This window comes from Rhinoraja longicauda, chromosome 4 (assembly GCF_053455715.1).
Source record: "Rhinoraja longicauda isolate Sanriku21f chromosome 4, sRhiLon1.1, whole genome shotgun sequence".
NCBI classification, from domain to species: Eukaryota; Metazoa; Chordata; class Chondrichthyes; order Rajiformes; family Arhynchobatidae; genus Rhinoraja; species Rhinoraja longicauda.
The window spans coordinates 68,796,049-68,820,771 of NC_135956.1; the positions used below are offsets into that span (position 1 = coordinate 68,796,049).

Consider the following 24,723-nt stretch of genomic DNA (forward strand, 5'->3'; position numbering starts at 1 on the left):
GGGGGTCAGATAGGCGATTCTGTGGACGCAGTCGGGAGACCCGGATGGTGGTTTGCCTCCCTGGTGCCGGTGTCCGGGATGTGTCTGAGCGTGTCCAGGATATCCTGAAAGGGGAGGGAGAGGAGCCAGAGGTCGTGGTACATATAGGTACCAACAATATAGGTAGGATAAGAGAAGAGGTCCTGAAAGGAGAATTTAGGGGGCTAGGAAGAGAGTTAAAAAAAGGACTAGGTAGAGGATTGAAGTGTAGGACATCTAAGGTTGTAATCTCTGGATTACTCCCTGTGCCACGAGCTAGTGAATATAGAAATAGGAGGATAGAGCAGTTTAATGTGTGGCTCAGGAGTTGGAGCAGGGGGGAGGGATTTGTTTTTCTGGATAATTGGGCCTGTTTCTGGGAAAGGTGGGAACTGTATAGGCCGGACGGTCTCCACCTTAACCAGAGGGGGACCAATATCCTGATGGGGAGGTTTGCTAGCACTGTTGGGGAGGGTTTAAACTAATTTGGCAGGGGGTTGGGATACAGCATGGAGCTAGTATAGGGGGTGAGGAGAAGGAAAATATAGAGGAAAAAAATGGTCAGATTGGGAGGCAGAACAAGAATGCCCCAGCACAATGGGGTAGGGCAAGTCTGAACGGCATTTATTTTAATGCAAGGAGTATTGGAAGCATGGGGGATGAATTGAAGGTGTTACTGAACACATGGGAGTACGACATTGTTGCCATTACGGAAACATGGTTGAAGGAAGGGCAGGACTGGCAGCTCAATATTCCAGGATATAGAATCTTCAGGAGAGACAGAGAGCAGGGAAAAAGGGGAGGGGGTGTTGCAGTATTAATCAAATAATCTATTTCTGCTGTAAGAAGGGATGACATATTAGCGGGTTCCTCAAATGAGGCTATTTGGGTGGAATTGAGAAATAGAAAAGGGGCATGCACCTTACTGGGTGTATACTACAGACCCCCAAACAGTCAGAGGGAAATAGAAGAACATATTTGTAGGCAAATCTCGGGGGTGTGTGAAAACAACAGGGTGGTAATAGTAGGGGATTTCAACCTCCCGAATATTGATTGGGATAGCCAAAGTGTCAAGGGCCCAGAGGGTGCAGAGTTCCTAAGGGTCATCCAGGAAGGCTTTTTGAGCCAATATGTTGAAAGTCCAACAAGGGAGGGGGCGGTATTGGACTTAATCTTGGGAAATGAGGCCGGACAGGTGGCTGAAGTGTCAGTGGCAGAGCATTTTGGTGACAGTGATCACTATTCAGTGATATTTAAGGTGGTAATGGAAAAGGATAAAGAGGGACCAGAGGAAAGAGGAAAATTTCTAAATTGGGGCAAGGCCGATTTTAATCTGATAAGGCAGAAGTTGGCCCTGGTGGACTGGGATCAGCTTCTCGTGGGGAGGACCGCATCAGAACAGTGGGAGTCATTCAAAGGAATAATTGAAAAAGTACAGAGGAAGCATGTTCCCCTAAAGTTTAAGGGTGGGACAAACAAGTCCAAAGAACCTTGGATGTCGAACGATATAGTAGGATTGATTCGAAAAAAAAGGGGGGCTTTTGGAAGGCATAAAGAACTTAAGGCACAGGCATCATTAGAGGAATATAGAAGGTGTAGGGCAGTTCTTAAAAAAGAAATTAGGAGAGCAAAAAGGGGCCATGAGATAGCACTAGCGGGCAAAATAAAAGAAAATCCCAAAGTGTTCTATAAGTATATCAAGGGTAAGAGGATAACGAGGGAAAGAGTGGGGCCCATCAGGGACCATAGTGGAAAGCTGTGTGTGGAGCCAGAGGATGTAGGAGATGTTTTAAATGAATTTTTTGCATCTGTTTTTACGAGGGAGGAGGGCGATGCGGACTTAGAAATGGAGCAGGAGGGTTGTGATGTTCTTGAGCATATTGCTATTGACAGGGAGGCGGTGCTGGAGGCTCTGGCAGGCTTAAAAGTGGATAAGTCTCCGGGCCCTGACGAGATGTATCCCAGGATGCTGAGAGAGGCAAGGGAGGAGATTGCGGGGGCTCTAGCACAAATTTTCAGAGCCTCTCTTGCAACAGGGGATGTACCGGAGGACTGGAGGATAGCTAATGTGGTGCCATTATTAAAAAAGGGCAGTAGGGATAAACCTGGGAACTACAGGCCGGTGAGTCTGACATCGGTGGTGGGGAAGCTGCTAGAAAAGATTCTGAGGGACAGAATCAGTCTTCACTTGGAGGATCGAGGGTTAATTAAGGATAGTCAACATGGCTTTGTTAATGGAAGGTCGTGTCTGACTAACTTGATTGAATTTTTTGAAGGGGTGACCAAGGAGGTAGATGGGGGTAGTGCAGTGGATGTGGTATACATGGATTTCAGTAAGGCTTTTGACAAGGTCCCACACAGGAGACTAGTCAAGAAGGTAAGAGCCCATGGGATCCAGGGCACCTTGGCAAAATGGATAAAAAAACTGGCTTAGTGACAGAAGGCAGAGGGTGATGGTAGAAGGTTGCTTCTGTGAGTGGAGGCCGGTGTCCAGTGGGGTGCCGCAGGGATCGGTGTTGGGTCCCTTACTGTTTGTAATCTACATAAATGATCTGGATGTCAACGTACAGGGCATGATCAGCAAGTTTGCAGATGACACAAAGGTAGGAGGGGTGGTGAATAGCGAGGAAGGGATCTGAAAGCTGCAGGAAGATATAGATGAGATGGTCAGATGGGCGGAGCAGTGGCAGATGGAATTTAATCCTGAAAAGTGCGAGGTGATGCACTTTGGCAGAAATAACTTGGAGAGGGAGTACACCATGAATGGAAGGACCCCAGGGAAGACAGGGGTACAGAGGGACCTTGGAGTACAGGTACACAAGTCCTTGAAGGCAGCAGGACAGGTGGACAGGGTGGTCAAAAAGGCATATGGGTTACTGGCCTTCATTAGCCGGGGCATCGAATATAAAAGTAGGGGGGTAATGATGGAATTGTACAGAACACTGGTGAGGCCACAGCTGGAGTATTGTGTACAGTTCTGGTCACCACATTATAGAAAGGATGTGATAGCTTTGGAGAGGGTGCAGAGGAGATTCACCAGGATGCTGCCAGGGATGCGCAGCGGTAGAGTTGCTGCTTTACAGCGAATGCAGCGCCGGAGACACAGGTTCGATCCTGACTACGGGTGCTGCACTGTAAGGAGTTTGTACGTTCTCCCCGTGACCTGCGTGGGTTTTCTCCGAGATCTTCGGTTTCCTCCCACACTCCAAAGACGTACAGGTATGTAGGTTAATTGGCTGGGTAAATGTAAAAATTGTCCCTAGTGGGTGTAGGATAGTGTTAATGTACGGGGATCACTGGGCGGCACGGACTTGGAGGGCCGAAAAGGCCTGTTTCCGGCTGTAGATATATGATATGATATGATATGAAGGGCCTCGGCTATGAGGAGAGACTGGGCAGACTGGGGTTGTTTTCCCTGGAGCAGAGAAGGCTGAGAGGGGACATGATCGAGGTGTACAAGATCATGAGGGGCATGGATAAGGTAGATGGGGGGGAACTTCTTCCACTGGTGGAAGGTTCAACAACGAGGGGACATAGATACAGGGTAAGGGGAGGGAGGTTTCGGGGGGTTGTGAGAAAGAGCTTTTTCACCCAGAGGGTGGTTGGAGTCTGGAACTCACTGCCTGGGGTGGTGGTGGAGGCGGGAACACTCACAACGTTTAAGAGGCATTTGGATGGGCACTTGAAATGCTACAACATTCAGGGCTACGGTCCAAATGCGGGAAAATGGGATTAAAATTAGACTGTGTTTGGTAACGGGCGGCGCGGACACGATGGGCCAAAGGGCCTCTTTCTGTGCTGTAGGACTCTATGACTCTATGACCTCTATAAGATCACCACTCATCTTCCTGCGCTCAAAGAATGAAGTGCTCGCCTGCCCAACCTCTCCCTGTAGCTCAGACCCTCGAGTCCTGGCAACATCCTCATTTGAAGGACACAAAAGGGAACATTTGAAGGGCATGAGGGTTATTGATGGCAAGTTATCAGTACAATTATTGATCAGATAACTAGGTTGCTCAAGTCGAACATTCACCGTAGAACACAAAAAATCCTTGATGAATTTTGTGGCCATAGTTTGGTTTTCATTAGAACACAATGCCAATTCCTTCAGTTGAGGTAGCTGTTCATCAGAACCCCCAAATCCAAAACTGAAAGTTAAGACACAAGGAAACTGCAGATGCTGGTTTATAAGGAAGGACACAAGGTACTGGAGTAACTCAGCGAGTCAGGCAGCATCTCTAGAGAACATGGATAGACGACGTTTCATGTCAGGACCCTTCTTCAGACTAATAGAGTCCCAATCTGAAACGTCGCCTATCCATGAACTCTAGAGATGCTGCCTGACTCGCTGAGTTACTCCAGCACTCTGTGTCGATAGATCAGAACGTGTATATCAATGTTCCCTCTCTCCAGCACCATCTCTTTAAAGAAAGATTTACCAGTCACTCTCATTTCCACAGCACGGTCAAACAAAATACTTTAAAAAAGAAATCTCAGCAATAAAATAACTTAGCACAAAATGACCTTTTTTACCCCCCTAAAGGTTAAATTGCAAGTTAAAAAGTTCAATCACACAAATTCACTTTGAGGGATTATGGATCTTTTTGCACAATTTGTCAGCTTGTTAATGTGTAATGAGACCAAGGCGTATTAAACACACGATATTCTCATTGAGAAATAACCCGAGGAAAGCAGATTTTAAGTATTTCCCATGAGGAGGCAATGATGAGGAAAATAAACTTAAACAAGTCCTGTGCTGGAGGGTACAGATCACAGTAACGCTCATCGTCAGATGTACAAGTTCGATGAGGTCAGGTAGGATGGAAACATTGCAGCAGCAGCAACACAGGCAGTGACTCAGACAACAGACAGAAACATATATGACACACGCACACAAACACAGAGGCACACACACACACATACATACACACACACACAGACAAACACACACATGCAAAGACAGAGACACACACGCACACAGACACACACAGACGGACACACACACAGACATACACACAAGGACAGACACACAAACACACAGAGATAGACACACACACAGAGACGGACACACACACACACACACAGAGACAAACACACACATGCAAAGACAGAGACACACACGCACACAGACGGACACACACACAGACAAACACACAAGGACAGACACACAAACACACAGAGATGGACACACACACACACACACACACAGACAAACACACACATGCAAAGACAGACACACACGCACACAGACACACACAGACGGACACACAAGGACAGAGACACAAACACACAGAGATAGACACACACACAGAGACGGACACACACACACAGACAAACACACACATGCAAAGACAGAGACACACACACACACACACACACACACACACACACAGACGGACACACAGACGGACACACACACAGACAAACACGCATGGAAAGACATAGACACACACACACAGATAGACACACGGGCGCACAGGGACACGGGCGCACAGGGACGCGGGCGCACAGGGACACGGGCGCACAGGGACACGGGCGCACAGGGACACGGGCGCACAGGGACACGGGCGCACAGGGACACGGGCGCACAGGGACACGGGCGCACAGGGACACGGGCGCACAGGGACACGGGCGCACAGGGACACGGGCGCACAGGGACACGGGGACAAAAAAGGTCAAAGTGCTGGTGTAAGTCAGCAGCATCCCCAGAGAGCAACAGGGAGACCAACACATTAAACACACAAGTTCTGCAATTCAATGAAATGAATGACCATGAAAAGGAAGAGGTGAGTACGAAATATTACAGAGGGTGAGGTCAGTGCGGTCCACACTTGACCTGCCCACTCTACACCGCCACCCTGGGGAAAGAGACTGCGTGCGTCCACCCTCCCCACAGGAGCCGCGCGCGGGGAAGTTCGGAGCCGAGCGGGGCACCGGTTGCCGGGCGTAGCAGACACGCACCCACCGTGGACGGGAGATCTCGGCGTAGTGACTGGAGGCTCCATCCACCGAGGGCAGAGGGTGGAGACGGCACGTCGCTGGCACGAGTCCCACCTGCCCCGCACTTGGTGGGAAAGCTGACGATCAAGGCACGCGGAGTGCTCAACACAGCACCTTCACACAGGGAGGGAGGGAGGGGGCAGCTCCACCAAGCTCCAGAGCTCCGGTACTCCGAGGATATTTCCCTCTCCACTCAAGTGCCCGACGCTGTGCAGAGGGGAATGAGATGCCTCGTGTCAGGGGCAAGGTCACAACCAGGTCCCGGGCGGGTTGTCTTGCCACAACATCGAAGCCTTCTCCTGGTACCCAGACACCACGGGCTGGAGAGTGCAAAGTCCGAGTTGGCTGGCCCGCACCGCCTGCAGCAACTGGGAACGCGGCCAAGGCAAGAGATTGTTTCCCGGTTGTCATGGTGCCTCGTGGACAAGGACAGAATGGAAACAGCTCTGGTGACACCGCTCCCTGTCCCCGCCCACACCACCCAGGGACAACAACGCACCATCTCCAAACATCAGGGGGAAAACAACATGTGCCCGATATTGCAGCTGCCCACCCAGACAATAGACAATAGGTGCAGGAGGAGGCCATTCGGCCCTTCGAGCCAGCACCGCCATTCAATGTGATTATGGCTGATCATTCTCCATCAGTACCCCGTTCCTGCCTTCTCCCCATACCCCCTGACTATGCTATCCTTAAGAGCTCTATCTAGCTCTCTCTTGAATGCATTCAGAGAATTGACCTCCACTGCCTTCTGAGGCAGAGAATTCCACAGATTCACAACTCTCTGACTGAAAAAGATTTTCTGGCTCTGAAAGCCCTGGAAGGCAGCAACTCTACCGCTGCGCCATCGTGCCGCCCCTAAGTGTTATTAAGTTAGTGTTGTTCACCAACTTAACTCAGCTTAGTTTAGTTTAAAAATACAGTGTGGAAACAGGCCCTTCGGCCCAATGAGTCCGTGCCAACCAGCAATCACCCGTTCACACCAGTTTAGTTTAGAGATGCAGTGTGGAAATAGAGCCTTTGGCCCACTGAATCCATGTTGACCAGCGATCACCTGTTCTCCCTAGTTTAGTTTAGATTAGATATACCGTGTGGAAATAGGCCCTTAGGCTCATGAATCCACACTGACCATTGATAGCCCGTAGACTAGTTCTATCAACATTCTAGGGACAATTTACAGAGTCAAATTAACTTAAAACCTGTATGACTTTGGAATGTGGGGGGAAACCGGAGCACTTGGAGAAAACCCACGCGGTCACAGGTAGAACATGCAAACTCCGCACAGACAGCACCCGTAGTCAGGATCGAGCCTGGGTCTCTGGCGCTGTGAAGCAGCAACTGTGAGGTTGCACCACCGTGCCACTGCTGATCAACTAAAGTACAAGCTGAATGCTACAAAACCCAGCAGCACAACATTTCCAGGGGTTAACAGGGTAGATGTGGAGGTGGAGGCACAAGGAACTGCAAATGCTGGAATCTTTAGCAAAAATCAAAGTGCTGGAGGAGCTCGGCGGGTCAGGTAGGATCTGCGGAGAGAATGGACAGGTGATGTTCATGGCGGGACCCTTCCTCAGAGTGAATAGACAATAGGTGCAGGAGGAGGCCATTCGGCCCTTCGAGCCTGTACGCACCGCCATTCAATGTGATCATGGCTGATCATTCTCAATCAGTACCCCGTTCCTGCCTTCTCCCCATACCCCCTGACTCCGCTATCCTTAAGAGCTCTATCTAGCTCTCTCTTGAATGCATTCAGAGAATTGGCCTCCACTGCCTTCTGAGGCAGAGAATTCCACAGATTCACAACTCTCTGACTGAAAAAGTTTTTCCTCATCTCAGTTCTAAATGGCCTACCCCTTATTCTTAAACTGTGGCCCCTTGTTCTGGACCTCCCCCCAACATTGGGAGGTGGATCTCAACCTGAAAGGTCGCCTGACCATTCCCTCCATTGATGCCGCCTGACTCGTTGAGTTGCGCCAGCACTTTGTTAGATGTTGAGAAGCTTTGGTTTACCTTTGGTTTAAACCAGCACCCGCAGTTCCTTCATACATAAACCCGCAAACCTGCACTTTTTTGGGATGTGGGAGAAAACCGGAGCATCCGGAGGGAACCCACACGGTCACAGGGAGAACGCACAAACTCCACACATACAGACAGCACCCAAGGTCATGATCAAAAACAGGTCTCTGCTGCTGTGAGGCAGCAGCTCTACCCACTGTGCCACTGTGTCACTCCAATAGGATGGAAGTCGAAGAATAAATTATTGTGTTTGGTTTGGTCTTTCGGATGTTACCTGGGCTTGCGGGGAGCTACAGGGAGAGGTTGGACAACCTCTGTTTGTAAGAGCCTGAGGGGTGATCTTATTGAGGTGCACAAGATCATGAGGGACATGCATAAAGTGAATGCTCACGGTCTCTTTCCCAGGGTAGAGGATTCTAAAACTAGAGGGCACAGGCTTAAGATGAGGGGGGAAGAGATATGAGTGACCTCGGGGGCAACGTTTTGATAAGAGGGTAGTCCACATCTGAAATGAACTACGAGGAAGCTGTAGAAGTAGATACAATTATGACTTTTAAAGACATTAGTACAGATGTTTGGATAAGGAAGGGTCTGAAGAAGGGCCTCAACCCAAAACGTCACCCATTCCTTCTCTCCAGAGATGCTGCCTGTCCCGCTGAGTTGCTCCAGAATTTTGTGTCTACCTTGGATAAGGAAGTGTCAAGAGCGATATAAATTCATAGGTTCTAGGAGCAGAATTAGGCCATTCGGCCCATCAAGTCCACTCCGCCATTCAATCATGGCTGAGCTATCTTTCCCTCTCAACCCCGTGCTCCTGCCTTCTCCCAGTAACCCCGGATACAAGGACTAATCAAGAATCTGTCAATCTCCGCCATACAAAGATCCATGGACTTGGCCTCCACAGCCGTCTGGGGCTTTGAATTCCACAGCTTCGCCACCCTCTGACTAAAGAAATCGCTTCACATCCCCTTTCTAAAGGTACACCCTTTTATTCTGAGACTGCGCCCTCTGGTCCTAGACTCTCCCACTGCTGGGATATGGATCAGCACCTGAGGTCAGGAGTCTGTGGCTCGGTGAGGCAGTGGCTCTGCCTGCTGTGACACTGTGCTGCCCTAAATCTGAGGGAACAGTGGAGCGGAACGCCTTCTGTTCATTATTCTGCCATCCCTTGCACTCAGTGTCCCTGCAGATGTCGAGTCAGATGTGCAGTAATTTATTTCAGAGCCAATGATCACACTTAACATGCCGCTATAAGGAGGGGGTCAGTGGTTTCATACTCGTCTAGATGCTGCTCTGTGCAAACGTCTATCAATGGTGTGTCACATTTCCAACGAGCGCTGCACATTAAGCCCAGACTATTCCCTCTTGTGAAATGAAACATTAATAATGCATAAGCTCTTCAACTAAAATAGCAGCACAAGGAAGGAGAGATCAAGTGACGCTCACACAAGACAATCGATTCCCTGGGCTCCTCAATAATGAAACTGCAGCAGTTCAACGGCACTGGGATTTTTATCCACCGCCCGCATCCCTGACAACGCAACCATTCACACTCTGTACACAAGGTGGCGCCACGGCTTGAGCCACTGCCTCACAGCGCCAGAGACACGGGTTCCATGAGAGAGAGAGAGACAGAGAGAGAGACAGAGAGAGAGAGAGAGACAGAGAGAGAGAGAGACAGAGAGAGAGAGAGACAGAGAGAGAGAGAGACAGAGAGAGAGAGAGACAGAGAGAGAGAGAGACAGAGAGAGAGAGACAGAGAGAGAGAGAGACAGAGAGAGAGAGAGACAGAGAGAGAGAGAGACAGAGAGAGAGACAGAGAGAGAGAGACAGAGAGAGAGAGAGACAGAGAGAGAGAGAGACAGAGAGAGAGAGAGACAGAGAGAGAGAGAGACAGAGAGAGAGAGAGACAGAGAGAGAGACAGAGAGAGAGAGACAGAGAGAGAGAGAGAGAGAGAGAGAGAGACAGAGAGAGAGAGACAGAGAGAGAGAGACAGAGAGAGAGACAGAGAGAGAGAGACAGAGAGAGAGAGACAGAGAGAGAGAGACAGAGAGAGAGAGACAGAGAGAGAGACAGAGAGACAGAGAGACAGAGAGACAGAGAGACAGAGAGACAGAGAGAGAGAGAGACAGAGAGAGAGAGAGAGAGAGAGAGAGAGAGAGAGAGAGAGAGAGAGAGAGAGAGAGAGAGAGAGAGAGAGAGAGAGAGAGAGAGAGAGTGTGTGTGTGTGTGTGTGTGTGTGTGTGTGTGTGTGTGTGTATATAGAGTTTGCACATTCATAGAGTCATACAGCGTGGAAACAGGCCCTTCGACCCAACCTGCCCCACACCGGCCAACATGCCCCACCGACACCCGTCCCACCTGCCTGCATGTGGTCCATATTCCATATCCCCTTAAATGTTTCCTATCCAAATGTTTCTTAAACTTTGCGATAGTACCTCCTACCCTCAACTACCTCCTTTGACAGCTCATTCCATACATATTTGTGTAGAAAAGTTGCCCCTCAGGTTCCTATTACATCTTTACCACCCCCCCACATTAAACCTAGGTATACATATATACACACACACACGTATATAAATATAAAATGTACACAAAATGCTGGACTAACTCAGCAGGTCAGGCAGCATCTCAGGAGAGAAGGATTCCTTCTCTCCTGTGATGCTGCCTGACCTGCTGAGTTACTCCAGCATTTTGTGAAATAAATACCTTTGATTTGTACCAGCATCTGCAGTTATTATCTTATACTATAAAATATACACACACATACATACATATACACAGAATGTTTTTTGTTGTTTGACATAGTGTTACAGGGTACTAAGTTTCCATATTCTGTTGTGCTGCTGCAAGTACGAATTTCACAGCTCCGTTTGGTGACATCTGACAATAAAACACTCTTGGCTCTTAATCTCCTTTACCTGCACATGATCCAGATCCCTGCATCTCCATGCACCTATCTAAAAGACACTGAAATGCCACTATCGTATCTTCTTCCACCACCGCCCCTGGCAGCACGTTCCAGGCACCCACCACTCATTGTGTCAAAAAAATAACCTGCACGCAAATCTCCTTTTAAACATTCTGCCTCTGATCTTAAGCCTGTGCGCTCTAATTTTGGAATCATCTACCCTGGGAAAAAAAGACTGTGTGCATTCACTTTAATCCATGCCCCTCATGATCTTGTACGCCTCAATAAGGTCACATCCTCAGCCTCCTACAAGGAAGAGTCCCAGCCTCTCCCTGTAACTCAAGCCCACAAGCCCAGGTAACCTCCTGGTGAATCTCTTCTGCACCCTTTCCAACTTAATGACATCCTTCCTGTAGCTGGGTGACCAAAACTGTGCACAATACAGTAATTGAACAATTCAAAATATGAAAATATAGAAAGCTCAGCAATGCAGCGAAGAAACATGTTCCTGACCCACTGAATTTACATTAACCGTCAAGAAGCCATTATTCTCCCCACGTTCCATCACCAATCCCCACCCCCATCCACGATCACAAGTAATTTCAGAGAGTTGTGGACGTAGCCCAGACCATCACACAAACCAACCTCCCTTCCATCGCCTCGATTTACGCAAGGCCACCAGGATAATGAAGGACCAGTCTCATCCCGGTCACTCCCTCTTCTCCCCCTCTCCCATCAGGCAAGAGGTACAGAAGTGTGAAAACGCACAGCTCCAGATTCAGGGACAGTTTCTTCCCAGCTGTTATCAACCAACTGAAACATCCTATCACCAACTAGAGAGCGGTCCTGAGCTACTATCTACCTCATTGGAAACTCTCGGACTATGTTTGATCAGACTTTACTGAACTTTATCTTCCACTAAACGTTATTCACATCATTTCCTTTATCCCGACTATGCACACTGTGGACGGCTCGGTTGTAATTATGTTTTGTCTTTCTGCTGACTGGTTAGCACGCAACTAAAGCTTTTCACTGTACCTCGGTACACGTGACAATAAACTAAACAAACTCAAACCTCTCAATACTACCCCACACCTAAACTCATGGCAATTTACAGAGGCCAACTAACCTACAACCTACATACGTATTTGGGATGTGGTAGGAAACCGGAGCACCCGGAGAAACCCACACAGTCACAGGGAGAAGGTGCAAACTCTACACAGACAACACCCAAGGTCAGGATCAAACCCGGGTCTTTGTTGCTGTGAGGCAGCAATTCTACACTGAATCTGAAAGAGGGAAAAAGGGGAGGGGTCGATACCTGAAACTGGAGAATTACAACTACATCAGTTTGATCCATTGTAGTTCTTCCCTTGCCCATGTGTTTTTTTTACCCTGTATTATCTTACACTGAATTCAATATTTCTAACTTACTTCCCCTGATTTCATCCACCGAGGATCCTTCAATCTAATCGCTTCTAGGGATGTCCTTGGTGGGAGCTCGGTTCCCGATCTCCGGCGCACGGTGTCATCCTGAAATCGCCGATTGCTGCAAACCGACCACACTCGGCGCTTGCGGACGGCTCCTAACCACAGGACTCCACTCACCCAACGCTGACCACAAGGTCGGCGCTAACCTACTTAAATAAACCTCTCTAAACACACCTCGGACAGCTGCCAAGATTAGACGTAACAGTCAGCACAGTTTACACATGAGCTCGACACAAAGTGCTGGAGTAATTCAGCGGGTGAGGCAGCTTTTCTGGAGAAGAGGAATAGGTGACGTTTTGGAATCTGAGACCCTTCTTCAGACTGAGTGTCAGGGGATTGGGTAAACTAGAGATATGACAAGGTACAAAGAACAAATGAATGAAAGGTATGAACAGGACAAATCAAAGCAATTCACGAGCTACTCAGGAATAGCTTCTTCCCCTCTGTTATCAGACTTCTGAACAGTCCTCCCATAGTGTCTGATTCACCTCTACCCCATTGTGGACATTGGACTTTGTCTCTGGAACTGTTGCACTACAATGCTGAGAACCATATTCTGCACTCTGTATCTTCCCCTTTGCTCTACCTATTGTACTTGAGTTTGACTAGATTGTATTTATGTATGGTATCAGATTGAATAGCATGCAAAACAAAGCTTATCACTGTACCTTGGTACATATGACAATAATGAACCTAAACCAATATCTCCACAATTGTAGTTTAATCCTGACTCCAGGTGTATAGGAAAGAACTGTAGATGCTGGTTTAAATCGAAGGTAGACACAAAACGCTGGAGTAACTCAGCGGGACAGAAGGAATGGGTGACGTTTCAGGTCGAGCCCCTTCTTCAGACCTCTCTGTGACCGCGTGAGGTTTATTTTTGGGTGCTCCGGTTTCCTCCCATATGCCAAAGATGTGTAGGGTTGTAGGTTAATTAGCTTCTGTAAAATCGTTCCCAGTGTGTGGGACAAAACTAGTGTATGGGGTGATGGCTGGTTAGCACAGACCCGGTAGGCCGAAGGGCCTTTTTTGGCACTGTAATCGAAACCAACCTCAAATCTAATTGTCCAACCATCTGCCTATCAAACACCCAATCACCTGTATCCACCTGCTACACTTTTCTTACCCCTCCTAGCTTTCTTCACCCCCCCCTTCACAATCAGTCTGAATTCCCCCCCACAAGCACACTAGATGCAGGAAACATGTTCCCGATGTTGGGGGAGTCCAGAACCAGGGCCCACAGTTTAAGAATAAGGGGTAGGCCATTTAGAACTGAGATGAGGAAAAACATTTTCACCCATAGATTTGTTAATTCATGTAATTCTCTGCCTCAGAAGGCAGTGGAGGCCGATTCACTGGATGCATTCAAAAGACAGTTAGATAGAGCTCTGAAGGCTAGCTGAATCAAGGGGTATGGGGAGAAAGCAGGAACGGGGTACTGATTGTGGATGATCAGCCATGATCACACTGAATGGCGGTGCTGGCTCAAAGGAGCTACTCCTGCACCTATTGTCTATGTATCAGTCTGAATCCCTCCCCACATCAAATCTACATTCAGCTCGTTTATCTACAAAGACCACCTCAAGGAGCTGAAGCAATCGGTTACGTCTAACAGTGAGTTGGAACAAGGGCATGATACTGACTGCAGCCTGGTTTAAATACTGTAGGGATTATGAACTCAAGATCCATTTCAGAATTTAAGTAGCTAATCCTGGTTATTATTCCAGTGCATATCCTTCCTGCGTCATTCTTTTTCACAATGGCACAGCGGGTAAGGCCGCGGTCTCACGGTGTCAGAGACCTGGGTTCGATCCTTGACTACGGATGCTGTCTGTGTGGAGTTTGCATCCACATCAACCCGCACAAGTTCGATCCTGATCTCAGGTGTGGAGTTTGCACATTCTCCGAGACCACGTGGGTTTCCTCTGGGTGCTCCGGCTTCCTCCCACGTCCCAAAGACATGCGGGTTTATAGATTAGTTGGCCTCATTGTGAGAAGTTTCAGCAACCCCCCCCCCCCCCCTCCAGCATACCGTTGACAAAATATAGACACAATATGCTGGAGTAACCCAGCAGGACAGGTAGCATCTCTGGAGAACATGGGTAGGTGACGTTTCAGGTCGGGGGTCTTCTTTAGTCTGATTGTAGGTGTGGGAGGGGGGGGGGGGGGGTAATCTGGAAGAGAGGAGAGCAGGACATTGCCTGGAAAGTGATAGGTGGATACAGGTGAGGGGTGCTTATGATAGGCAGATAGTTGGACAAAGGCCAGAGATGAAAAATCAGAAGGTGTGAAACAAAGGGATTGAAGAGTTCCCAATTGTGAAGCCGGAGGAAGGATGGGGTGAGAGGGGAAGGATAAATGTAAGTCCAGGTGGGCACAGTGGAGAGGGCGTTGGAGGAGGGGGCTGTTAGAGGTTACGTAAAATTGGAGAATTCAATGTTCATGCTGCTGGGTTGTAAGCTGCCCAAGTGGAATACGAGGTGCTGTTCCTCCAGCTTGTGTGTGGCCTCACTTTGGCAATGGAGGAAGCCCAGGACAAAAAGGTCAGTATGGGAACGGGATGACGGTCCAAAATGGTTAGCAACGGGGAGATCCAGCAGAACTTGGCGGACCGAGCGCAAGTGTTCAGTGAAACGGTCGACGAGTGTATGCCTGGTCTCGCCAATGTTTCTACAGGGTAAACTGAAAGTTAGGCTCACCTTTAGAATTTAGAGATACTGCGCGGAAACAGGCCCTTTGGCCCACCGAGTCCACGCTGACCAGTGATTACCCCGTACACTGGCACTGTCCTACACACGAGGGACAATTTATAATTTTAACAAAGCCAATTAACCTACAAACCTGTACGGCTTTGGAGTGTGGGAGGAAACCGGAGCACCCGGGAAAAAAAACCCATGTAGTCACAGGGAGAACGTACAAACTCCGTACAGACGGCACCCGTAGTCAGAATCGAACCCTGGTCTCTGGCGCTGTGAGGCAGCAGCTCTACTGTTGCGCCATCGTGCCTCCCTGGTTGTGGAGATTTAGGTTTAGTTTTATTATTGTCATGTGTACCGAGGACCAGTGACAAGCTTTGTTGTACCTGCTCTCCAAACAGATCAGCTAATACTATACATAAATCCAATCAAGCCAACTCAAGTACAATAGGGTCTACACAATAGCTGCTTCCGTTTCGGCTTGAAGCCAGTGGGGGGACTGATCACTGCCATCCTTGGCACACTTACCCGAGATGGCATCATAGAACTCATCATCGCTCAGCGCGCTGTGCGGCGGTGAACCCTTGACGACAGACTGCTCCAGTTCATGGTGCTCACAGGCCAGAGTCTGCAGTGCCTCCGACAGGATCCTGTTCTTCTCCTGCTCCTGCTCCAATCGCTGATTCCGCACCCGAGGAGAAAGGAAATGGAAATTACTAACCCACGACAGAGCGACCTAGAGTTTGGGTGGGGGGGGGGGGGGGAGTGGAACGACGGAGATGCCAAGACCGTCACGCATGTACCTGCACATGATTCACATCCCTCCATTCCCTATATATCCTTGCGCCTATCCAAAGTCTCGTCAATGCCGCTATCGGATCTGCCTCCACCACCACCCCGGCAACTCTTGCACTACCACGGACTCGTTTTATTTCCCGATTATGCTTTTGCACTAACTAATGTCTTGTCCCTTGCACAGAATTAATTGTGGACTGCTACGTGTAATTCATGTACCATTTGTTTTTGTGTGCATGTGTGAATCTGTGCAACTCCCTAAGACTTTGGTCAGGCTGCATTTGGAGTATTGGAGGCTTTGGAGAGGGCGCTGAGAGGAGGCTTACCAGAGTGCTGCCTGGATACGAAGGTACTAGCTGCAGGGAGAGGCTGGACGAATTTGGATCGTTTTCTCTGGAACGCCAAAGATTGAGGGGCGATCGCATAGAAGTATATAAAATGATCAGAGTCATGGATAGGGTAGACAGTCAAAGCCTTTTCTCCCAGGGTGGACAGGTCAGCGGCCGGAGGGCATGGCTTTAAGGTGAAATGGGCAAAATGCAAAGGAGATGTGCAGGGCAAGTTTTGTTTTTCACAGAGTGGTGGGTGTCTGGAGCATGCTGCCGGGGCTGATGGTGGAGGCACACACAATGGTAGCGTTTAATAAGCTTTGAGATAGGCACATGGATATGGATCACATGTAGGCAGAGGAGATGTTTAATTTGGCATCGTGTTCAATAGTCAATAGTCATTTATTTGTCACATACACACAAATGTGCAGTGAAATGAAAAATTACCCGCAGTTCAACAATAAGACCAATAGGAATAATCAATAAAAATGCAATAACACATACAATCATAAACTAACACCAAACAAAAAAAAACATCCATCACAGTGAGTCTCCTCCAGTCCCCTCCTCACTGTGATGGAAGGCCAGAATGTCTTTTCTCTTCCCCTGCCGTCTTCTCCCGCGGTCAGGCAGTTGAAACATAGAAACATAGAAAATAGGTGCAGGAGTAGGCCATTCGGCCCTTCGAGCCTGCACCGCCATTCAATATGATCATGGCTGATCATCCAGCTCAGTAACCTGTACCTGCCTTCTCTCCATACCCCCTGATCCCTTCAGCCACAAGGGCCACATCTAACTCCCTCTTAAATATAGCCAATGAACTGGCCTCAACTACCTTCTGTGGCAGAGAATTCCACAGACTCACCACTCTCTGTGTGAAGATTCCACAGACTCACCACTCTCTGTGTGAAGATGCCACATTGGGGCGGTCGGGGCAGCACAGACATTGTGGGTCGAAGGGCCTGTTCCTGTATTGTACTGCTCTATGGTCTATGTGCCTGTGAAGCTGCTGTAAGATTTTCATTGTACCTGCACCTCACCGTGGTTGTCCGTACGACAGTGAGTGTGAACCATCTGTAAGAAGCTTGCCCCAACACAAGAACTGTTTCTGTGCAGTGAACTTAACGCCACCTAGTGGTGCTAAGGAGAGCTTTAGGCGTTTGAGAAACAGCGAAGGAACAGGCCCTTCGGTCCGCGCCGACCAGCGATCACCCCGTACACTAGCACTATCTTACACACTAAGGACAATTTACAATTTTACCGAAGTCAATTAACCTACAAACCAGATTGATCCCTGGGAAGGCGGGACTTTCATATGAAGAAAGACTGGATAGACTGGGCTTGTACTCGCTGGAATTTAGAAGATTGAGGGGGGATCTTATAGAAACATATAAAATTCTTAAGGGGTTGGACAGGCTAGATGCGGGAAGATTGTTCCAGATTTTGGGGGAGTCCAGAACCAGGGGTCACAGCTTAAGGATAAGGGGGAAGTCTTTTAGGACCGAGATGAGAAAACATTTCTTCACACAGAGAGTGGTGAATCTGTGGAATTCTCTGCCACAGAAGGTGGTTGAGGCCAGTTCATTGGCTATATTTAAGAGGGAGTTAGATGTGGCCCTTTTTGCTAAAGGGATCAGGGGGTATGGAGAGAAGGCAGGTACAGGTTACTGAGCTGGATGATCAGCCATGATCATATTGAATGGCGGTGCAGGCTCGAAGGGCCGAATGGCCTACTCCTGCACCTATTTTCTATGTTTCTATAAACCTGTACGTCTTTGGAGCATGGGAAGAAACCGGAGCACCCGGTCTAAACCCATGAGGTCACAGGGAGAACGTACAGACAACATACAGACCGTACCCGTAGTCAGGATCGAACCTGCGTCGCTGGCGCTGTAAGGCAGCAACTCTACCGCTGCTCCTCCGTGCTTGCCTTACTCCAGCATTTTGTGATTCTCTTTCTAAATTTACATGCTGCTGGTTACGTTGCTTTGAACCTTCAGCATGTTTTGGGATGAGTCAGGTGTGCTCATACGCACGCACACACACACACACACACACACAGGTGCCTCATCTGTGCACTGATCCAAGCGCAAGTAAACAGCATCTCATTCAAATGCAACAAAGCAAGGATAATCATCAGTAAATGAATCAAATAGATCAACAGGCGTTGGCTGGCTGGCCTGCTGCACTGTTTGGCTCCTTTACCGAGGAGTGAGAGTCACAAGGGAATCGATCCCCGAGACAGCTCCAGATACTGCAATAACATTTTTTAAATGCTGGAGCCACGCAGTGGCTGCGGCAGTCAGCGTCTGTGGAGGAACATTTCAGTTCCGAAACCCTTTGTCAGAACAGAAACATGTTCAGTTTAATTTAGAAATACAGCATGGAAACAGGCCCTCCGGCCCACCAGGTCCGCGCCGACCATTGATTCCAGCTCAAACCAGTTCTATCATCTCAATGTCTTAAGCAGCAGGGGAAGAGGAGAAAAAGAGATTGAACATAGAACAGCACAGCACAGGAACAGGCCCTTCGGCCCACAATGTCCATGCCGAACATGGTGCCAAGTTATATCAATCTCCTTTGCGTACACGTGATCCGTATCCCTCCATTCCCTGAGTTACTACAGCACACTGCCTGAACTGGAGTAACTCGGCGGGTTAGGCAGAATCGTTGGAGACAAAGGATGGGCAACGTCTCATGTTAGGTGCCTTCTCTTAACAAACACGCTCCTCGCAAAGGTTTCTACACACAGAAAACAAGTTTTGACAAAAGAGGGAACAAATCGAGCAGTTTGATTGTTATCCGTCCTCCCCCCATGGTGCATGTCGCAATCACGGTCACCCTCGACAATGATCCGGAATCTCACACAGGGCCTTGTTCTCCATTTCAAAGCCAGCAGCCGGATTGCCCCGCTGCTCCTGAGAGACAATTACGTCCTCGTTCATTTGTGAGATTGATTAAATTAATTGGCATAACCTATCAACAGCACAAAAACTCATTGTTTTTTTTATAGATATATAGATATAACAATTGGTAAGATGTCAAAGTATCTCCCAGACTGGGAATATAAATCTTACAAAAGTGACTCACAGCCATGTTGATAGAAGGTAAGGAGATATCCACTTCAAGTTGAGACAACTTTAATAAAGACCTTTGACCACAGAAGCTAGCCACAGAGGTTCAGCTGAATCAACGGCTCGCATTATCTCCCTGCATCAATCTCTCGTGTGATCAAAATAGAAACAAGCACTACTATTTTGGTTGATTTGCCCAGCACACAACCAGATTTGGCCGGGTGTGAAATTTAACACCGTAGCGCGAGCTAAAACCGAGGGGCACTAAATAATTACACCGCTTTTAGATTCAATAAATTCGAGCCCAGCCCTTGCCTGAAAAAACAAAACAGCGTCTAAATCATGAGGGGGGAATAGGTAAATCTTGAGGGGACGCACAGAGTCTTTCTACCCTAAGGTAGGGGAAAACAAGAACTAAAGAGCATAGGTTAACGAGAGAGGGAAATGGGTGTATAAAATCACGAGGGCAACAGATAGGGTAAATGAGTTTATAAAACTATGAGAGGCACAGATACAATAGACACCGAACCTTTTTCCCCAGGGTGGGAATATCAAGCAGAGCAACAAGATCAGGGGAAGGTAGGTTTAAGTTAAGGGGTGTGCCAGAGTGAGGTCACACACAAACTGGAGAAGTAATACCTCATATTCCACGGGTAGCTGAAAACTACCCGTGGAACGTTTAATTCTCTAATTTTAAGTAACTTCTACTTACACTCACTTCCTCCTCCCCCCTTGCCTATTGCTCCCTTCCTCCTCCCTAGTCGTTTTACCAGTTCCACAGTTCTCCACATTGTTTTCCTCGTGAGATCACACCTTCCCCGGCCAACAATGGGCCCACCCTGCATTTGTGGGGGGCCCTGGTCTTTTCTCACCTCCAGCACGTCACCCCTCCCCCACCTCTTACTTTCAGTCTGAAGAAGGGTCCCGGCTTGAAACGTCACCCATCCTTTGTCTCCAGAGATGTTGCCTCACCCGTTGAGTTACTCCAGCACTTTCGGTCTATCTTTGGTATAAACCTTTGCTATTCAGGGCGTGCAGCGTAGGTTTACTAGGTTAATTCCCGGAATGGCGGGACTGTCATATGTTGAAAGACTGGAGCGACTAGGTTTGTATACACTGGAATTTAGAAGGATGAGAGGAGATCTTATCGAAACTTATAAGATTATTAAGGGGTTGGACACGTTAGAGGCAGGAAACATGTTCCCAATGTTGGGGGAGTCCAGAACAAGGGGCCACAGTTTAAGAATAAGGGGTAGGCCATTTAGAACAGAGATGAGGAAAAACTTTTTTAGTCAGAGAGTTGTGAATCTGTGGAATTCTCTGCCTCAGAGGGCAATGGAGGCCAATTCTCTGAATACATTCAAGAGAGAGCTAGACAGAGCTCTTAAGGATAGCGGAGTCAGGGGATATGGGGAGAAAGCAGGAACGGGGTACTGATTGAGAATGATCAGCCATGATCACATTGAATGGCGGTGCGTACAGGCTCGAAGGGCCGAATGGCCTACTCCTGCACCTATTGTCTATTGTCTAAACCAGAATCTGAAGTTCCTCGCTTCTACTGAATGATTAAAGCAGGGTGATTTATTTATTATTTTACCCCGAGGGTGGTGGGAGCCTGGAACGCACTGCCAGGGGTGTTGGTGGAGGCAGACACGATAGTGGCGTTTAAAAGGCTTTTAGATAGGGACATGAATATGCAGGGAATGGAGGGATATGGATCACGTGCAGGCACAGGTTAGTTGAACTTGGCGACGTTTCGGGTCGAGACCCTTCTTCAGACTTCAAATCTTCGAAGGAACATACTGCAGGTCTTTGGATGAAAATCAAAGTCTTCCAAATGACTGAAGCTCTTCAGACAGTCACTGTGGCTGACTGGAATGAGCAGACGGTAAATTAGCTGCACCTCTCTACGAATCGCGAGCATGCTGCCAGTTAAAGGATCCCGTGCCTATGTTTCGCGACAGAGTTTTCCCAGTCTCCGCGAGCTGCTGACACTCTGCTGTTTGTTCCCACCGTCTGATCCACGCAGGCACTCAGGGGCGCAGCGGGAAATGGCAGCCTGCTACACACACACACACACAGCTCCCACCTCAATCATGTAATGGGTTGGAGTAACTCAACAGCATGTAATCAAGACACACCCCACCTTTCATCAAACAGAAACCACACACACTGCACGTCGAACAGAACTGCAGTGGCACAAACAATCAGAACCCCGAGTATTCTCGGTGGGCCGAATGGCCTAGTTCTGCTCCCATGACTTATGAATCTCCTGCGCCATCTATGATTCGACCGATTTTCATGAATCAGACCACCAACATTCTCATCCAAGGCATTCATATACAGGAAAAACAACAAGGATAGATGTAAAGTGTTGGAGTAACTCGGCGCAAAGTTTAAAGGAGATCTTCAGGGCAAGTTTTAGAACATAAACCAGTATAGTGCAAGAACAGGCCCTTCAGCCCACAATGTCTGTGCCAGGCATTATGCCATGACCATCGCTCAACTAGGATCAAGAAACAGCAGATGCTGGTTTACACAAAAGGGCACAAAGTGCTGGAGTAACTCTGCGGGTCAGGCAGCATCTCTAGAGAACATGGATACGTGACGTTTCAGGTCGGGACCCTCCTTCAGACTGATTGTGTGGGTTGGGGTGGGAGAACAAATCTGGGAGAGAGATGAGGCAGAACAATGCATGATAGGTGGTCAGAGGCGAGGGGGGGGGGAGGGGGGGAGGGGGGGAGGGGGGCGGTGTTTGAAGAGAAGATAGTTGGTAAAAAGGCTGGAGATTAGATCAGATGTGAGACAGGCAGATTGAACAGGGTGGCACGGTGGTGCAGTGGAGAGCTGCTGCCCCCACAGCGCCAGAGACCCAGGTTCGATCCTGACCTCGGGTGCTGTCTGTGCGGAGTTTGGATTTTCTCCCGGTGACCACGTGGGTGCTCCGGTTTCCCCAACACTCCAAAGACGTGCACGTTAGTAGGTTAATTGGTCTCTGTAAATTGCGAAAGTGGGATAATATGTAACGAGTGTAGGGGTGTTTGTTGGTCGGCGTGAAACTCAGTGGGCCAAAGTATCCCTGAATTTAAAAAAAAACTAAAGTTGCAAGTTGAGAAGCCAAAGGAAAGAATGCAGGGGGAGGGGGAGAGGAGAAATAGATGCCATTCCATTTCGGGCGGTGCCTCACTCTCCCTTTTCTCCCCACCTCCCCCCTCTCCCCTCTCCCCTGGCCGCACCTAGACACACCCAGTGGTGGCGGTGGAGGAAGATGCAACCGTGACATTTTAGAGGCCTTTGAATAGGCGCATAGATCTGCAGGGAATGGAGGGACATGGATCACGAGTAGGCAGAGGAGATTAGTTTAACTCAGCATCGTGTTCAGCACAGATATTGTGGGCCGAAGGGCCTGTTCTTGTGCTGCACCGTTCTATGATCTCTCCTCAAAGCACCTCCTTAGTACCTCTGAATGCACTCTTAAAATGAGCCCCATGTTCCTCTCAACTGACGATAGTGCCATTTAAGAGACCTTTAGGGGGTGTTTGGCACACATGCCTTCACCGGTCATGGATTTGAGAACAAGGCAGTTAAGGGCATACCTTGATAGAAGTATTTAAAATTGAGAGGCATAGATAGGGTGGACAGTCAGAACCCTTTTCCACAGGGTGGAAATGTCCAATACTGGAGGGCATTGCTTTAGGTGGGGGAAAGTTTAATGGAGATGTGTTTTTGAAAGCACAGAGTGGTGGGTGCCTGGAACGTGATACCAGGAGTGGTGGTGGAGGCAGATACCAGAGTGGCTATTAAAAGGCTTTTAGATAGGCACATGGTTATGCAGGGAATGTAGGGATATGGTTCACGTGCAAGCAGGTAAGAGTTCGTCATGGTATCATGTTGGGCATAGACATTGTGGGCCGAAGGGCCTGTTCCTGTGCTGTACGGTTCTATGTTCTAAATAATTGCTTTGCTAAAAATTAACTCCAAGGACTCCTTCACTGAAATAAATTCTAACAAGGAATTGATTTGGCAAATGATACTGTCGCCCCAATGTCCTTCCACATGAACAAATAAAACTGCAAGGTGACTTTTGGTCTTATAAAAATATCACAGCGAGTTAGAACTTAGCAGAACAGGTAAACAGATCTGTGCCTAACTAATGTTTTATTCACTGTCAACGTGACCTCCCTGTTCTGTAATCTGTGGCTCAGCTGATAAGAGTCATAGTCGTATGGAGAAGCAACACTTCCTTTGGCCCACCACACCCGTGCTAACCACTTTGCACATCGAGACTTTGAGGCTTTAGAGGTACAGTGTGGAAACGGGCTCTTCAGCCCACCCAGTCCACACGACCAGAAATCACCCCGTACACTAGTTCTGCCGTACACACACTGGGGACAATTTACAGAAACTAATTAACATACAAACCTGCACGTTTAAGGATTGTGGGAGGAAACCCACGCGGCAGAGGGAGAACATACAAACTCTGTACAGATAGCACCCGTGGTCAGGATCGAACCAGGTCTCCGGTCAGCAAGTCTACTGCTGTGCCACTGTGCATTACACCTACCCCATTTCCCTATATTAGGATTGTATCCTCCTGCACCTTGCCTATTTAAGTCACTGGGTGGCACAGCGGGTAGAGCTACTATCTCACAGCACTAGAGACCTGGGTTCGATTCTGACCTCAGGTGCCGTCTGTGTGAGGAGCTTCTCCACACAGAGAGTGGTGGGTATATGGAGCGAGCTGCTCGGGGAGGTAGTTGAGGCAGGTACAAGAACAGCATTTAAAAGACACGTGGGCAGGTAAATGGATAGCAGTGGGTTTGAGGGATATGGGCCAAAGGTGAGCAAGTGGTCACCTTGGTCAGCAGGGATGAGTGTTTCGGTGCTGTGTGACTCTACGTCTATGAACTTGCAAGTTCCCTCCGCGACCGCGTGGGTTTCCTTCCACATCCCAAAGACATGCGGGTCTGTAGGTTAATTTGCTTCCGTAAATTTCCCCTAGTGCGTAGGGAGTGGATACAAAAGCTTAGTTTGATTTAAAGATGTAACGTCGAAACAGGCCCTTCGGCCCACCCAGTCCGCACCGATAACGTGCAACTAGTGTGAACGGTGATCGAAGGCTGGCGTGGACTCGGTGGGCCGAAGGGCCTGATTCCGTGCTGTATCTCTAAACAGCCGTTTTCCCCACCTTAAATTCTCTTTGTACCCTTCTATTTATCTCTCTCCCCCGACCCTCAGTCGCGATAAGGTTCCCAATACAATTGTGACTTTTAAAAGACATTTGGACAGTTATTTGGATAAGGAAGGGTCTGAAGAAGGGCCTCAACCCAAAACGTCACCTATTCCTTGTCTCCAGAGATGCTGCCCGACCCACTGAGTTACTCCAGCACTT

The 24,723-nt window shown here is 48.5% G+C and overlaps 1 protein-coding gene across 6 annotated transcripts in view; it reads right to left on the reverse strand.

The window, feature by feature from the left end:
* Positions 1-24,723, reverse strand: part of osbpl1a (oxysterol binding protein-like 1A) — a 100,213-nt gene that overhangs the window by 43,476 nt on the left and 32,014 nt on the right. For 2 of the 6 annotated variants that reach the window (XM_078397988.1, XM_078397990.1), the window contains one exon: positions 15,662-15,812. The exons of 1 other annotated variant lie outside the window; for it this stretch is intronic. In XM_078397988.1, coding sequence (XP_078254114.1) covers positions 15,662-15,812 — 151 coding nt within the window. Of the gene's footprint in view, positions 1-5,983; positions 6,259-12,380; positions 12,498-15,661; positions 15,813-24,723 lie in introns of those variants that run through there. 3 more of the 6 variants (XM_078397993.1, XM_078397991.1, XM_078397989.1) reach the window with 3 other exon arrangements.